The sequence below is a fragment of the Pyrgilauda ruficollis genome, unplaced genomic scaffold (genome assembly GCF_017590135.1).
Source record: "Pyrgilauda ruficollis isolate IOZ18807 unplaced genomic scaffold, ASM1759013v1 scaffold759, whole genome shotgun sequence".
Lineage (NCBI taxonomy): Eukaryota > Metazoa > Chordata > Aves > Passeriformes > Passeridae > Pyrgilauda > Pyrgilauda ruficollis.
In genome coordinates, this window is record NW_024529477.1 from 2,347 (window position 1) to 18,144 (window position 15,798).

The window sequence follows — 15,798 nt, forward strand, 5'->3', positions numbered from 1 at the left end:
GGGAATGATTCCATATCCCAGCCATGGTTTGGTATCTGGGAATGATTCCATATCCCAGCCATGGTTTGGTATCTGGGAATGATTCCATATCCCAGCCATGGTTTGGTATCTGGGAATGATTCCATATCCCAGCCATGGTTTGGTATCTGGGAATGATTCCATATCCCAGCCGTGGTTTGGTATCTGGGAATGATTCCATATCCCAGCCGTGGTTTGGTATCTGGGAATGATTCCATATCCCAGCCGTGGTTTGGTATCTGGGAATGATTCCATATCCCAGCCGTGGTTTGGTATCTGGGAATGATTCCATATCCCAGCCGTGGTTTGGTATCTGGGAATGATTCCATATCCCAGCCGTGGTTTGGTATCTGGGAATGATTCCATATCCCAGCCGTGGTTTGGTATCTGGGAATGATTCCATATCCCAGCCGTGGTTTGGTATCTGGGAATGATTCCATATCCCAGCCGTGGTTTGGTATCTGGGAATGATTCCATATCCCAGCCATGGTTTGGTATCTGGGAATGATTCCATATCCCAGCCATGGTTTGGTATCTGGGAATGATTCCATATCCCAGCCATGGTTTGGTATCTGGGAATGATTCCATATCCCAGCCATGGTTTGGTATCCCGGGAATGATTCCATATCCCAGCCATGGTTTGGTATCCCGGGAATGATTCCATATCCCAGCCATGGTTTGGTATCCCGGGAATGATTCCATATCCCAGCCATGGTTTGGTATCCCGGGAATGATTCCATATCCCAGCCATGGTTTGGTATCCCGGGAATGATTCCATATCCCAGCCATGGTTTGGTATCTGGGAATGATTCCATATCCCAGCCATGGTTTGGTATCCCGGGAATGATTCCATATCCCAGCCGTAGTTTGGTATCCCGGGAATGATTCCATATCCCAATTATAGTTTGCTATCCCCTTAATGACCTCACTAACGAGCTCGGACATTCCTTGGCTCTCCCGGAGCCTCCTCCTCCCTCATTCCCAGCTTTTCCCGGCCCTGAGCAGGACCCCAGGCTGGGATTTGCTGATCCTGGCTTGGCCAAGCCTGGCCCGATCCCAAGGAAAAGCTCAGGGATGCTCTGGCCTCCAGGAACAACAAACAACACCCGAAAATCCGGGAGAGAGGAAAACATGGGATGTGAAACGATCCCAAAAAGCCAGAGCCGGGCAGGAAATTCCTGCCTGCTCCCTGGGAGGCTGCGGGAGAGCGGGATTGGTCCCGCGGGCTGTGTGGGATGGGGAAAGGGATGGAGCTGATGGGATCCAGATGGAAACTGCCGGGAATGGGGCCAGGGATGCAGCCCCGGCTCCTCGCATCCAGAAATCGGGATTGGGAAGTGACAGTTCTGGGTTTTGGTGGGTTCGTCCCCAAAATGGGACGGGAGAGGGGGTGGAGGGATCCCGGGAAATGGATTTGTCCTGGGATGATCCCGGAGCTGGGGCAGCAGGAAAAGGGGGAGGGTCCTGCCCAGGTGAGGCCCCGGGATCCTGACTCCGGGAGGAGAAATTCCAGAGGAGGCCACGGAGATCTCCTGGAGCCAGGCTGGGAGAGCTGGGAATGTGCAGCTGGATCAGGGAAGGATCCAGGGAATCCTTGGAGCCTTTTCCAGAGGCTCCAGGAGAGCTGGGATTTGGGAAAGAGCTGGAGGGCCAGGAGCCAGGGAATGGCTTCCAGTGGGAAAGGGGAGCTTGGGATGGTGGGATCTTGGGAAGGAATTCCCGGCTGGGCTGGAATTCCCAGAGAATCCCTGGATCCCTGGCAGTGCCCGAGGGTGGATTTGGATCACTCTGGGATGTGGGAAGCGTCCCTGGGGTGAGACTGAAGGTCCATGGATCCCATCCCAGACCATTCTGGGATTCTGGGATCAAGGACACTCAGGATCCATCCCCAGGGATTTTTATGGGATTCAGGGATGGAAAAGGGAAGGGAGACCCTTCCTGGAGTCCAGAATTCCCAGAAAATCCCTGTATGCCTGTCAGTGTCCAAGGAAAGGCTGGATCACCCTAGGATCATGGAATGTGGAAGAGGATTCCCATCCTAAAATCCCAAATCCCCAGCTTGTCCCGGTTTCCGTCGAGCAGCAGCAATCCGGGAATCCCGGAATGGTTTGGATGGGAAGGAACCTTCAATCCCATCCCATTCCAACCCCGACACCTCCCGCTATTCCCAGGGTGCTCCAACCTTTCCTGGGACACTCCCGGGGATCCAGGGGCAGCCACAGCTCCTCTGGCTCCTTCCTTCCCCCCTTGCCCAACTCTCTTCTCTTCCCAGGAATTTTCTGGTGGGAATAACTCAGCTCCTGAGGCGCCGGGGCTGGAGAAGATCCCAAAAATGGGATCCAATTCCCTGAGAGCCTGGAGGGAGCCTCGGGGCTGGGACAGAGCCCGGGAATTTGGGAGAAGCCTCTCCCGCTCCATCCTGCCTTCCCCCAGCGACCATCAAAGCATTCCAGGCCATTTTCCCATTTTTTTTTTTGGGATTGGGCACCAAATGTAGGCGCAGACAGTGACGGAGACCCTCAGCTCTTCCCACGGATCTGCAGGGAGGGATGGATCCCAAAATCTTGGGAAAAGCCCCAGGAGAATCCACCAATCCCGGGTGGAATCAGGCTCTGCCTCCAGGAACATTCCCAAAAAACTCCTCCCTGGGGATTTTCCGGAAGGAATCTTCTCTTATCACCCCAAATTTATCCCTGAATTCCGATCCCAGCTTGGGTTTTTCCTGCTCTTTCCTCCTGAGTGTATTCCCTGCACGGCCTTTTCCATGGAAAAGTGGGAGCGCGGACCTGTCCTCACTTCCCAGGATAATGTTTTCCCATTTGGAAACGAGGAAGAAAAATCCTCCACCGGGGTCATTTTGAGGAAAAACCCATCGAAAATGGGAAAATACCAACAAGGAAAAGAACTCGGGAATCTGCCGTTCCTCTGCCAGGTTGGAGCTGCTCCGGGAGAGTTTTAAACCTGGAATTTTCCATGAGGAGGCTCCTCCACCCTTAAAACCCCCATCCCAGGATTCCTGGGATGCAATTCCCTTGGCGGGAATTCCTTGGAGAAGGGTCCTGCAGAAATCCGGGGTTTAAGGCAAAGCCTGGCTTTGGATCCGGGCCCGGGCCCGGGTCTGTTTCCCGTAAATTCCAGAGAATCCCATAAACTGCCCGAGCGCTGCCAGAGGGGCTGGAATTTCATTGGAAAAGGGGTCGGATGAACCCCTGGAACCGACATTCCCGATCTCCGGGGGGAGGGAGGTGGGGGTGGATTTTTGGGGGGACACATCGGAGCCCGGGGAGTGACCCCCATCCGCGTGGGACACCAGGGATCCCTGGGATGGGGATGGGATCCAGGAATGGCTTTGGGGTTTTCATGGAATTGTTGAGGTTGGAAAAGCCCTCAGAGACCATCGAGTCCAGGGGCGGAGCCCGCATTCCCGAGGGATCCAAATCCGTGGGGATGTGGCACTCGGAGATGTGGATCGGGGTGGGAATGGTTGGACTTGGAGAGCTTTTCCAACCTCAACAATTCCATGATTCCGTGGAGAGCAGATCCAGCATCAGGCCGGCGAATCCCAACCCAACCAGCCGGGGATTTTTGGGATCATTTTCTGGATTTAAGGAGCTCTCGGCATGAGCCAGTGAGAAAATCCCGACATTCCTGGTGCTCCGGGGATGTATCCAGGGGTTTTCCAACCTCCTGGAGCAACAGGGATAGTGGAAGATGTGGAAGGGTGTGGAATTCAAGGATCTTTAAGGTCCCTTCCCACCCAGTCCCAGTCCCAATCCCAATCCCAGTCCCAATCCCAATTCCAATCCCAATCCCAATCCCAATTCCAGTCCCAATCCCAATCCCAATCCCAATCCCAATCCCAATCCCAATCCCAGTCCCAATCCCCTCCAGCTTTCTGTTCCCTACAATTCCCAGCTTTTCCCAGGGTGTTTTCCCTTCCTGCCTCTCCAGCAGGAATTCTGAGGCCCAAAGGGCATTTTTTGGGGTTTTCATTCCTGGTTTTGGTTGTAGCTGGGAATTTCCCGTCCCAGGTGTCCAGGGATAGCCGTGTCCCGCTAAATCCTGACTTCCTACTCCCACAGCTTTCCCGGGAATGTGGGAAACCGCAGCAAACAGAAAACACCAGGAGGTTATTCCCAAATCCCTGCCGGAGCCAGGCGTGGGAGCACAGCCCGGGAGGCTCCCGCGGAGCCCCATGGAATGGGGGGACATCCCAAATCCATGGAACGGCGCTGGTGCGGGAATTGTTGGGATTCCCGTTCCTCCAGGAGATCCGGCTGCTTCCCGAGCCAGAGGACGCCCCGGTCTCCCTTCCAGGGCTCTGCCCCTCATCCCGGGATCTCCAGAGCCCACCTGTTGCTGGATTCCCGCCGGGATCCGCGTCCGTACCTTTGAACCCACGCATTCCCACGGGGCCGCGCGGGCCGAGCTCTCCCTGGTCCCCCTTCAGTCCGCGCGGGCCGGGCAGTCCCCGCTCCCCGGGAAGCCCTGGAATGAGGATGGGGACACAAAATGAGCAGAATTCCGCAATCCCGATGTGCCTGGGAACACTGGGAAACCCCAGAGTCCGGCCCATTCTTCTCCTGGGATCCAGAACGGATTTATCTGGGTGCTGAGGAATTCCTGAGCATCCTTAGGCTGGGAGGGAGGTAAATTGGGCTCCAAAGCTGGAGATCAAGGAAGGAAAACCAGGATCCATCCCAAGGAACCGGGATGTGTCCCCCGTGAGGCCCAGGTCTCCAGGATCCATGTTGTCCAAGGGGCTGGATGTTTGCTGGAGAAGGATTTAGGGATGGAACCCCCTGGTGTGAGCATTCCTGATGTCAGGGAGGTGGGAATTGGGCTGGAGTTTGGGAATTCCTGCACAGGGGACACATCCGAACCTTGGAGGTCACCTCCACCCATGTAGGACCTGGACCTGGACCTGGACCTGGATCTGGATCTGCTCCTGGACCTGGACCTGGACCTGGACCTGGACATGGACATGGACCTGGATGTGGACCTGGACGTGGACCTGCTCCTGGACCTGGACCTGGATCTGGATCTGCTCCTGGACATAGACCTGGACCTGGATCTGGATGTGGACCTGGACCTGGACCTGGACCTGGACCTGGACGTGGACCTGGACCTAGATCTGCTCCTGGACCTGGACCTGGATCTGCTCCTGGACCTGGACCTGGACCTGGATCTGGATCTGCTCCTGGACCTGGACCTGGACCTGGACCTGGACCTGGATCTGGATCTGCTCCTGGACCTGGACCTGGACCTGGACGTGGACGTGGATCTGGAGATGGACCTGGATCAGGACCTGCTCCTGGACCTGGACCTGGACCTGGACCTGGACCTGGACCTGGATCTGGATCTGCTCCTGGACCTGGACCTGGACCTGGACCTGGACCTGGACGTGGACGTGGATCTGGAGATGGACCTGGATCAGGACCTGCTCCTGGACCTGGACCTGGACCTGGACCTGGACCTGGACCTGGACATAGACCTGGGCGTGGACCTGGACCTGGATCTGATCCTGGACCTGGTCCTGGTCCTGGAACTGGATCTGGTCCTGATCTTGAACCTTGATCTGGACCTGAATCCAGCTGTGGATCTGGCTCTGGTCCTGAAACTGGACCTGGATTTGGGTCTGGGTCTGAAATCTGGACTTGGGCCTGGACCTGGATCCACATCTGGTCCTGGACCCCGGCTGGGACCTGGACCTGGATCCAGATCTGGCTGTGGGATGGAGGAAGGACCCTGTGCTGGAGACGGGATCTGTGGGACCTGGGGATGATCCCACGGGATCGATCCCGAGCCTGAGCCGGGCTCGGATCCGAAGCTCCGCCAGGATCTAAGCCTGGCTCTGTCCGTGTGGAGGGAGCCCTGGATTCCCCGGGCACCGCTGCCCCCGCCCTGCCTGGGCCGGGCTTTTCCAAACTCAGTCACGATTTTCCTCCAGTTTACGAGGAAAAAAATCCTCCAGGAGGAATTCCAGCCCCAGCTCCAGCAGGGATTATCCCCAGCTCCGATCTTTCCCTGCTGTGTCCGTCCCGAGGAGGGATCAGGACCTGGATTTCTGTGGGGTGGGGGCAGGAGAGAGGATTTTTCCATGGAAAAGGGGATTTTCTGTGGAAAAGGAGATTTTCCAGGGATACACCTGAACACGACCTTCTCAGATCCAAAGGGTGGTGCCTGCATCCCAAAAAACTCCTGGAAAAGACCTAAAAATCCTGGCTCTTCCCACCACTCTTCCTGAAGGGGAACCCTCCTGGGATTGCTTTGTTTTTCTGTTTGAACAATTAAAAAAACGGGGGAGAAAAAAAAGAAAAAGCAAGGAAAAGAGCCAATATAATTCTGAGGGTTGTTACACCCAAGAAAAACAGCCACGAGTCCGTCAGTGCCAGAAATTCCAGCTGGAGGGAGAAGGAACACGGGCAGCTGGAGGGGCTGGCCAAGGGAGATCGGATTTCCAGGCTGGCTCTGCCTCGCTGGGCTGGGCCTGGGAAGGAGCGATCCCAAAATCCCAGGGTTTGAGCCCAAGACAGTCCCAGCAAGGTCCGGTGTCTCAGAATCCTTGGAGCAGAGGATTCCAGGCATGGAGCTGGAGCTGGAGCTGGATCTGAGTCTGGATCTGGGTCTGGGTCTGGATCTGGGTCTGGATGTGGATCTGGGTCTGGGTCTGGGTCTGGGTCTCGGTCTGGATCTGGGTCTCGGTCTGGATCTGGATCTGGGTCTCGGTCTGGATCTGGATCTGGGTCTGGATCTGGGTCTGGGTCTGGACCTGGGCCTGGGTCTGGACCTGGGTCTGGGTCTGGACCTGGGTCTGAGTCTGGGTCTGGGTCTGGGTCTGGGTCTGGATCTGGGTCTGGGTCTGGATCTCAGTCTGGATCTGTATCTGGATCTGGGTCTGGGTTTGGATTTGGATCTGGGTCTGGGTCTGGGTCTGGGCCTGGATCTGGGTCTGGATCTGGGTCTGGGTCTGGATCTGGGTCTGGATCTGTATCTGGATCTGGGTCTGGGTTTGGATTTGGATCTGGGTCTGGGTCTGGGTCTGGGTGCCAGAAATTCCAGCTGGAGGGAGAAGGAACACGGGCAGCTGGAGGGGCTGGCCGAGGGAGATCGGATTTCCAGGCTGGCTCTGCCTCGCTGGGCTGGGCCTGGGAAGGAGCGATCCCAAAATCCCAGGGTTTGAGCCCAAGACAGTCCCAGCAAGGTCCGGTGTCTCAGAATCCTTGGAGCAGAGGATTCCAGGCATGGAGCTGGATCTCAGTCTGGGTCTGGATCTGGATCTGGGTCTGGGTCTGGATCTGGATCTGGGTCTGGGTCTGGGTCTGGGTCTGGATCTGGGTCTGGGTCTGGGTCTGGGTCTGGATCTGGGTCTGGGTCTGGGTCTGGCTCTGGGTCTGGATCTGGGTCTGGGTCTGGGTCTGGGTCTGGACCTGCCTCTGACATCCAGAGTCCTGTGGGGTGGGTTTGGAGCAGGGGATAACAGGGACTGGTCTGGACCTGGTCCTGGACTTTGTTCTGGATATGGACCTAGACCTGGATCCAGATCCAAATCTGAATCTGGACTTGGATCAGGATCTGGACCTTCACCTGGACCTGAATCCAGACCTGGTCCTGAAACTGATCCTGATCCTGGTCCTGGATCTGGACCTGGTCTTGAATGTGGATGTGGATCCAGATCTGAATCTGGACCTGAATCCGGTCCTGGAGCTGGTCCTGGACCTTGACCAGGTCTTGGACATTGAACTGGACACGGATCAGGATTGACATCTGGGCCTGGACTTGGACCTGAACCTGGACTTAGACCTGGAGCTGAACCTGGACCCAGACTTTAACCTGGGTATGAGTCCAAACCTGGATCTGGATCCGGATCTGGATCCACATCTGGGTCTGGGTCTGGGCCTGGGCCTGGGCCTGGATCTGGGTCTGGGTCTGGGTCTGGGCCTGGGTCTGGGTCTGGATCTGGGTCTGGGTCTGGGCCTGGGTCTGGGTCTGGGTCTGGGCCTGGGTCTGGGTCTGGGTCTGGATCTGGGTCTGGGACTGGGTCTGGGTCTGGATCTGGATCTGGGTCTGGGTCTGGATCTGGATCCACATCTGGGTCTGGGTTTGGATCTGGGTCTGGATCTGGGTCTGGGTCCGGATCTGGGTCTGGATCTGGGTCTGGATCTGGGTCCGGATCCGGGTCTGGATCCGGATCTGGGTCTGGATCTCGGTCTGGATCTGGGTCTGCTCCTGGAACTGGACCTGGATGTGAATCCAAACCTGGTCCTGGTCCTGGAGCTCCATCCTGCGGGATCCCAGTGGGATGGATCCCGTCACCTCCACAGGACAAAGTTGTCCCCGGGGGGATCCTGCCCCACCTCCACCATTCCCAGCCCTTGGAAGCAGAGCAGCATTCCCAGGTTTCCTTCAAACCAGAAACAGCTGGAGCCAAGTCTTCCTCAGGGTGGGAATGTCCTCTGGTGGCTTCCAATGAAGTTCCTCCCAAAAACAATGGAATTAAGAAGGGGGGTGGGGAAAATTGGCATTGCTGACGTTGGAAAAAGAAAATTCTGGAAAAATCTCAGAGCCAAGGCCCCTCTGCCGGGTTCCCGGGATCTGCCAGAGGGATCCAGCAGCAATTCCAGCCCTGGTGCCTTGGAAGGCTCCGTTTGGGAATGGGGTGGCCAATTCCCGCTCCAGCCTGGCTGGGACACCCTGGAAATCTGGGAATGTCAGCATGGATTTCCTGGAGCCGGGTGGGCGATGACGTTTTTCCCTCCAGGATGGATGCTCCAGGATCCGGGAGAGCAGATCCATCCTCGTGTCCCTCAGGAGCTGGGACGTCCCAAGGGATGGGTCGGGAATCACCGGGAGTTGTCCCGTTGGGTTTGGATCAGCCGGGTTATTTCAGGATGGGATCTGGGGGGATTTTGGGAATGTTTTCCTTACCTCGGAGCCCGGGAAGGCCGGGAAGGCCGGGCTCTCCCTCCATCCCTTCCGTGCCTCGGTCTCCTTTGGGTCCCGGTGGCCCTGGAACACAAGGGGAGGGCGGGAATCACATCCCGGAGTCGGGAATGCGCAGCAGGAGATCCGGGATCGCTGAGAAATGTGGGAACAAAGCCGGGACAAAGCCGTTTTCCATGATTTTAAACTTCCGGGATTTGTGGATCCTAAATTCCAAACTGGATTCCACCAACCTGCTCCAAGTGATGGGAAAATTCACCTGGAAGCTCCACCTTGAGCGCGACTCGGGAATTTTCCTTTGGACCAAAAGCTGGGACATTCCCAGTGAAATCATTGCAAGAAATCAGGGAAAATACACATTTTGGGAATATTCATAGAATCCTGGAATTTTGGGGGTTGGAAAGGATGTTAAGGATCATCCAGGGGCAGGACCACTTTCCATTTGTCCAGCTGGGATGATCCTCTGGGAATTCTGGAGACAATCCTTGAGGAGAGGATTGACAGCGGGATTTTGGTAAAATCCCAGGAACTTGCAGAAAATCCCAATCCCGGGTTTTATCCCTCATCCTGCAAAGGCTCAAATCCCAAAAGCTGAAAACAATCGGGAGCCAAAACAATGGGAAGAAGGAATTTGAAGAGAAAAATAGCGGGGAAGAAAAAAAATATTCCTGGGATGAGAGAAACCAGGGCAGGGAGAGGCCGGGAAGGGTCATTCCCACCCATCCAGGGCGAGGACTGGGAAATGTTTTCCGAGAAATCCTGAAAGCCGGGAACTCGGGAAGCTGAGACCCAGGCAGAGCTCCGGGCGCTGGAAAACGGGGCAGGAAGAGCAGGGATGTGTTTTAATGGATCAGGAATGGGGATCTGGGAATGCTCTGTAGGAATCCGTGGGATCTGGAGATGGATCCAGAGTGGGATCCAGAGCGGGATCCTGAACCACGTCAAGGCTGGGAAACGTTTTGGGATAGGAAAGGATGATGGGAAATATGGAATTACTGGCCCTGGCTGTCTCTTCCCCAGGGAATGAACAGCTCGGGGGGCTGAGGGGATGGAGGGATGGACTCCGGATCCCGGGAATGGGCTCCGGATCCCAGGGATGGAATCCGGATCCCAGGGATGGACCCCAGACCCTTAGGATGGACCCCAGATCCTGGGAATGGACCCCAGATCCTGGAGATGGTTCCAGATCCTGGGAATGGACCCCAGACCCCAAGGATGGATTCCGGATCCCAGAGATGGACCCCAGTTCCTGGGAATGGACTCTGGATCCTGGGAATGGACCCCAGATCCCAGGGATGGAATCCGGATCCCAGGGATGGACCCCAGACCCTTGGGATGGACCCCAGATCCCGGGAATGGACCCCAGATCCTGGAGATGGTTCCAGATCCTGGGAATGGACTCTGGATCCTGGGAAAGGACCCCAGACCCCAAGGATGGATTCCGGATCCCAGGGATGGACCCCAGTTCCTGGGAATGGACTCCGGATCCTGGGAATGGACCCCAGATCCCAGGGATGGACCCCAGTTCCTGGGAATGGACTCCGGATCCTGGGACTGGACCCCAGACCCCAAGGATGGATTCCGGATCCCAGGGATGGACCCCAGTTCCTGGGAAAGGACTCCGGATCCTGGGAATGGACCCCAGATCCCAGGGATGGACCCCAGATCCTTGGGATGGATCCCAGACCTTAGAAAGGATCCCAAACCCTTGGGATGGACCCTGGACCTTGGGATGGGCACTTCCAGGGATGGGGCAGCCACAGATTTTTCTGGAATGCTCCCAGGGACGGTCCCATGCCAGGAGCAGCTCTTGGGACAGGACACGGAGCTGCTGGGCTGGAGGAAAACCGGGAATGGCGGCTGGGAGAGGCTCCGGAGCATTCCCAGCTCCTCCCACCCCACAGCTCCCGAGGGTCGCACCCGGGAAATCCCATTCCTGCTTCCCACCCTCCAATCCCAGCGGGACGAGGCGTTTCCTGAGGGATGGGACCTTCCTGTCACCTTGGGGACCTGCTCATCCCACCCTGGAATCCACCGAGCGGATCCCGGGAATTCTCCCAAGACCCAAAACTCCTCCGTGTTGTCCTTCCCGAGCCACGGGAGGCGCTGGGAGCAATCCTGGGGTGCTGGAGAGGAGCCTTGGGATCTTCCCAATCTGCCCCCGCCCAATTCCAGGATCCAGGATCCGGAGCTTGGGATGGGCGAGGATTTGGGGAGAGGGAAGAGGGCCCCCCCAGGCAGGCAGGGAATGGCTTGGCCAAATCCAGCCGGGAACAAAACGGACTCACCCAAGGACATCTGGAGCTGGGACGAATCCAGCTGGGCACGAGGCCCCAGGAATTATCCATGGGATGGGAGGGGAGGGAAGTTTGGGATGCCAGGAATGTGTCAGGGCTGATAAATCCGCTGCCGGCCCTTGGGAAGGGGTTTGTTTTGGGATAACGCGGTTCCAGGGCTCCGTGACGGGTCCCACCCTTGGTGGCTTCATCCCAGAGCAGGTGACGTCATCCCCATGGATGGGGAGGGAAAAGTGGGATCTGAGGAGTGGGGAAATAGGGAAATACCAAAGCAGTGGGGGCAGGGTGATCCCAGCATCCCAAAAACAGGGATTGGGAGCCTATGAACTCCAGGGATGAGGGGAAGCACCCCAGGAGCTGTTGGTATTCCAGGGGGATGGATCTCCTGGGGATCAACCACGTCCATCCCCTCCGGCCCAGCAGCTGGAAAAGGGGAACAAGTGCCTTGGCACCAGCCCTGGCCTTGGAATTCCAGCTGGAATTCCATCTGGAAGCACCGGGAATGAGCACCAGCCCGCGGGCTCTCCGCAGGCGCAGCAGGTGGAAAAGGGCACAGGAGCTGCTCCCAACGTCCTGCTCCGGCCCGGAGCTCCCACTGGGATCTCCTGGGCTCCCCCTCCCTGGCACAGCATTCCCAGAGCAGCTGCGGCTGCCCCTGGATCCCTGGAAGTGTCCAAGGCCAGGGCTTGGAGCAGCCTGGGACAGGGGAAGGTGTTGGAGTTGGAACGGGACGGGATTTAAGAGCCCTTCCCGCCCAAATAATTCTGGGATTTGGGAAGGGCTGAGGGTGGGAAAGGAGGAGAAGATGGGATAGGGGAGGTTGGGATTTCCTGGGATCTTTGAGGGAACCTTGGGAGCTTCCTTCCAAACCATGGATGGGGAATGTTCGGAGAGCCCAAGGTGGTGGAGACACCTGAGCGGGGATGGATGGGGGCGGATCCGGGAACTTCCCAACCGGAGAGACCCGGAGGGGCTGGAGCGTGTCCAGGGCGGGGAACGGAGCCGGGAAGGGAATGGAGCCCCAGGAGAGGCTGAGGGAGCTGGGAAGGGAATGGAGCCCCAGGAGAGGCTGAGGGAGCTGGGAAGGGAATGGAGCCCCAGCAGAGACTGGGGGAGCTGGGAAGGGGCTCAGCCTGGAGAAAAGGAGGCTCAGGGGGGACCTTTCCCCTCTCCACAACTCCATGAACAGTTGGAGCCGGGTGAGAGTCGGGATCTGCTCCCAGGAAACAAGAAACAGGATGAGGAAACGGCCTCAGGCTGTGCCAGGGAACGTTTAGCTGGATATTGGGAACAATTCCTTCATGGAAAGGGCTGTGAAGGATTGGAACAGGCCCAGGGCGGTTTGGAGTCCCCATCCCTGTTGGGATTAAAGTCCACATGGATTTGGGGGGACACGGATCAGTGGTGGCAGCCAGCTGGACTCCATGACCGTGGAGAGCTTTTCCAACCTCAACAACTCCACCGGAGTCGTCCTCCAACTGGAGAACCCAGGGATTCTCCAATCCCTGACGGGCTGACCCCCCAGAGGAGCGCGGGGACCGCTCCCGATCCCACCGCTCACCCCGGATGACGGAGATGTTCCGGAGCGCCACGGAATGCTCCCAGTCCTTCAGGCGCAGCTCCTCGGTGACGTTGTTGAGCAGGGCCAGCTCCAGCCTCAGCTGCCGCTCCATGGCCGCGTGCGCCGCCCGCATCCTCCGCCCGTCCGCGCTGGCGTTGCCCAGGAGCCCCTGCAGGTCCCGGAGCCGGGAGCGCTGCACGCGGACGTCGTAGGAGAAGCTGCGGTTCACGGAATCCACGGCCCCGCCGAGAACGGCCACCTGTGTTGCATTCCGTTTTATTTAAACGGCATGCCCTGTCTCACCCCTCCGAAATGTACGGTGTATTCTAAGCCTGCGCTCCTGCCCTGAACCATCCCGTACCTGTCATCCCGTTGGCCCAGTGTGATTCCGCGCCCACTTCAGTTCCCCTCTTAAGCTGTGCTATAAAATCAGTTGGGTTCTTAGCCCTTCCTCTCTCTCAGCCTCTTCCCCTCCTCTTGCCCCTTCCCTCCCCGAGGCTCCCCCTCCTTCCCCCTTCCCCCCTTTTCCCTCGGTAGCCATGCTGTTCCCGGGGGTGGAACCCCAAATAAACCTCCATCTGATCAGCACCCCCAAAGCCGTGTGGAGTCTCCTTGCCTGCCCGCTGCTGCCAGCCAACTCCCAGCCTAGGGGACCCTCCGGGGTGCCCCCACCCCAAAACGCCCCGCAACACACCTGCTCGCCCAGGGCCTCCAGCCGCCCGCCCAGGTGGCCCAGGAGGTGCTGGTGGTGCTCCAGGAGCAGCCGGCTGCTGTTGGCCTCCACCGAGAGCCGCGACAGCTCCATCTGGGCCGCGTCGCTCTGCCGGCCCAGCGAGTCCCGCAGCCGCGCCAGCGAGCGCTCCGCCTGGCCGGCCTGGCCCTGCAGGCCCCGCAGGAGCCCCTGCAGCCGCTGCAGCGAGCCCGACAGCAGCAGCAGCGAGTCCGAGTGGTTCTGCAGCAGGTCCTGCAGCCTCCAGACGTGCTCCAGGAGGTCGCCGCCGGGCGGCGGGGGCAGCGGGTGCAGCTGCAGGTCGCGGAGGGTCTCGTTGAGCCGCTGGACGTTGGCCAGCAGCGCCTTCAGCTCCTCGGGGGACGCCCGGGGCCGGGACACTGCGGGGCAGGAGAGCGGTCAGGAGGAGCCCTGGGATCCTCCCGAGAACATTCCCGGTTCCTCGGTGGCTGGGGAGGGAAAATTCCCAGCCCGGAAGGTTCCGCCCGTCAGCCCCTCCTGGAATCCGAGGCTGCGGAAGGAGGTCGGGGGCTGGAGAAGGGCTGGGGGGTCCTGGAATGGTTTGGGTGGGGAGGAACCGTGAAGCTCATCCCGTTCCACCTGGGCAGGGACACTTCCCACCATCCTGGGGTGCTCCAAGCCCATCCAACCTTTCCTTGGATAGTCACAGGGATCCCAGGGATTCTCTGGGAATTCCAGCCCAGACCTTCATCCCATTCTAACCCCACAACCCCAGGCCTTTCCTTGGACACTCCTGGCGATTCTCTGGGAATTCCAGCCCAGCCGGGAATTCCTTCCCAAGATCCCACCATCCCAAGCTCCCCTTTCCCACTGGAAGCCATTCCCTGGCTCCTGGCCCTCCAGCCCTTTCCCACATTCCAGCTCTCCTGGAGCCCCTCTGGGATCGGGAAGCGGCTCCAAGCATTCCCTGAATCCCATTTTTTTTCCCTTGGAGACGCATTCCCAAATCATTTATCTGCTGGGACAGAATTCCAGCCTGGATCCGTCCCGGCAGCTCCAGAGAATCCCAGAGAGGTTTGGGTGGGAAGGGACCTCCAATCCCACCCCATTCCAACCCCGACTCCTCCCCCGTCCCTCCGAGCCCTGTCCAAGCTGGAATCAGCTTCTTCCAGGCATCTTCCCGATCCCTGTCCCGGAATTCCGGCTGGGATTCTCCTCCTGGCACAGGACGAGGTTGGGTTCCCTCTGCTCATCCCAGTTTGGCCCCGGCACGCCCTGGGAGGGATCCGAGGGATTGGGGAGGCTCAGATCCCGCGGGAAGGACGGAAAACCGCAGGGGAAAACATTCCCTGGGGAAAAACTTTGGGATATTTGGGATTTTGTTGTTATTGACGAAACAGCCGCGAATTTTGCCGGGGAAAGTTCAGGCTGGAATTAGGAACAATTCCCTCACGGAAAAAGGTTGTGCAAGGGCCGGGCGGGAATTCCAGGCATTCCCAAAGGGCTTGGCCATCCCTGCACTCACCAAAATTTGGGAAAAGGGGAGGCGGGAGCCCTGGAATGTGCCGGGATAATTCCTGCAGGGATTTAAATCCGTGCGGGCGTGGCACACGGCAGGGAGCCCAAGGTGTTTTCCAACCTCGACGATTCCAGAATTCCATGAAAATTTTGGAAGATCGGAGTCCCAACCGCAGGCTCTGAGGGTTTTTGGTGGATTGGGGGGGACCAGGGTCAGGAATCAGGGAATGGGAAGTCCCAGGGGCCACCCAACTGCCCAGGATCCGCGTGGGAAACTCCGGCTCCGGAGAGGAAAAGATCCCGTGACCGGTGGGGATTTAAAAATTCTTTTGGGGTTTTTAATGGGGTTTTTGGGGGTTTTTTTGGGGTTTTTTTGGGGATTTTTTTTCTAATTCTTTGGGGTTTCTTATGGGTTTTTGGGTTTGTTTTTGGGATGCTTTGGGTGCTTTTTTATAATTCTTTGGGGTTTTTTATGAGTTGTTTTTGTGAGGTTTCTTTGGGTTTTTGGGGGTTTTTTTTGTGATTTTTTTTCGAATTCTTTGGGGTTTTTTATGGGTTTTTGGGATTTTTTTGGGATGTTTTGGGCAATTTTTTTCGAATTCTTTGGGGTTTCTTATGAGTTGTTTTTGTGGGGTTTTTTGGGTTTTTGGGGTTTTTTTGGGGTTTCTTTTGGGGATTTTTTTTCAAATTCTTTGGGGTTTCTTATGGGTTTTTGGGGTTTTTTTGGGATGTTTTTTTATGGGGTTTTTGGGGTTTTTTTTGGGATTTTT

General features: G+C 57.5%; 1 protein-coding gene across 1 annotated transcript in view; it reads right to left on the reverse strand.

The window, feature by feature from the left end:
* SCARA5 (scavenger receptor class A member 5) overlaps window positions 1-13,945 on the reverse strand; it is a gene marked incomplete at its 5' end in the record, with an annotated part of 15,843 nt that extends 1,898 nt beyond the window's left edge. The window contains 4 exons of the mRNA XM_041486371.1: window positions 4,408-4,506; window positions 8,947-9,027; window positions 12,820-13,078; window positions 13,514-13,945. Of these exons, the coding sequence (XP_041342305.1) occupies window positions 4,408-4,506; window positions 8,947-9,027; window positions 12,820-13,078; window positions 13,514-13,945 (871 nt within the window). The remainder of the gene's footprint in view (window positions 1-4,407; window positions 4,507-8,946; window positions 9,028-12,819; window positions 13,079-13,513) is intronic.
* Between the last annotated feature and the right edge of the window lie 1,853 nt (window positions 13,946-15,798).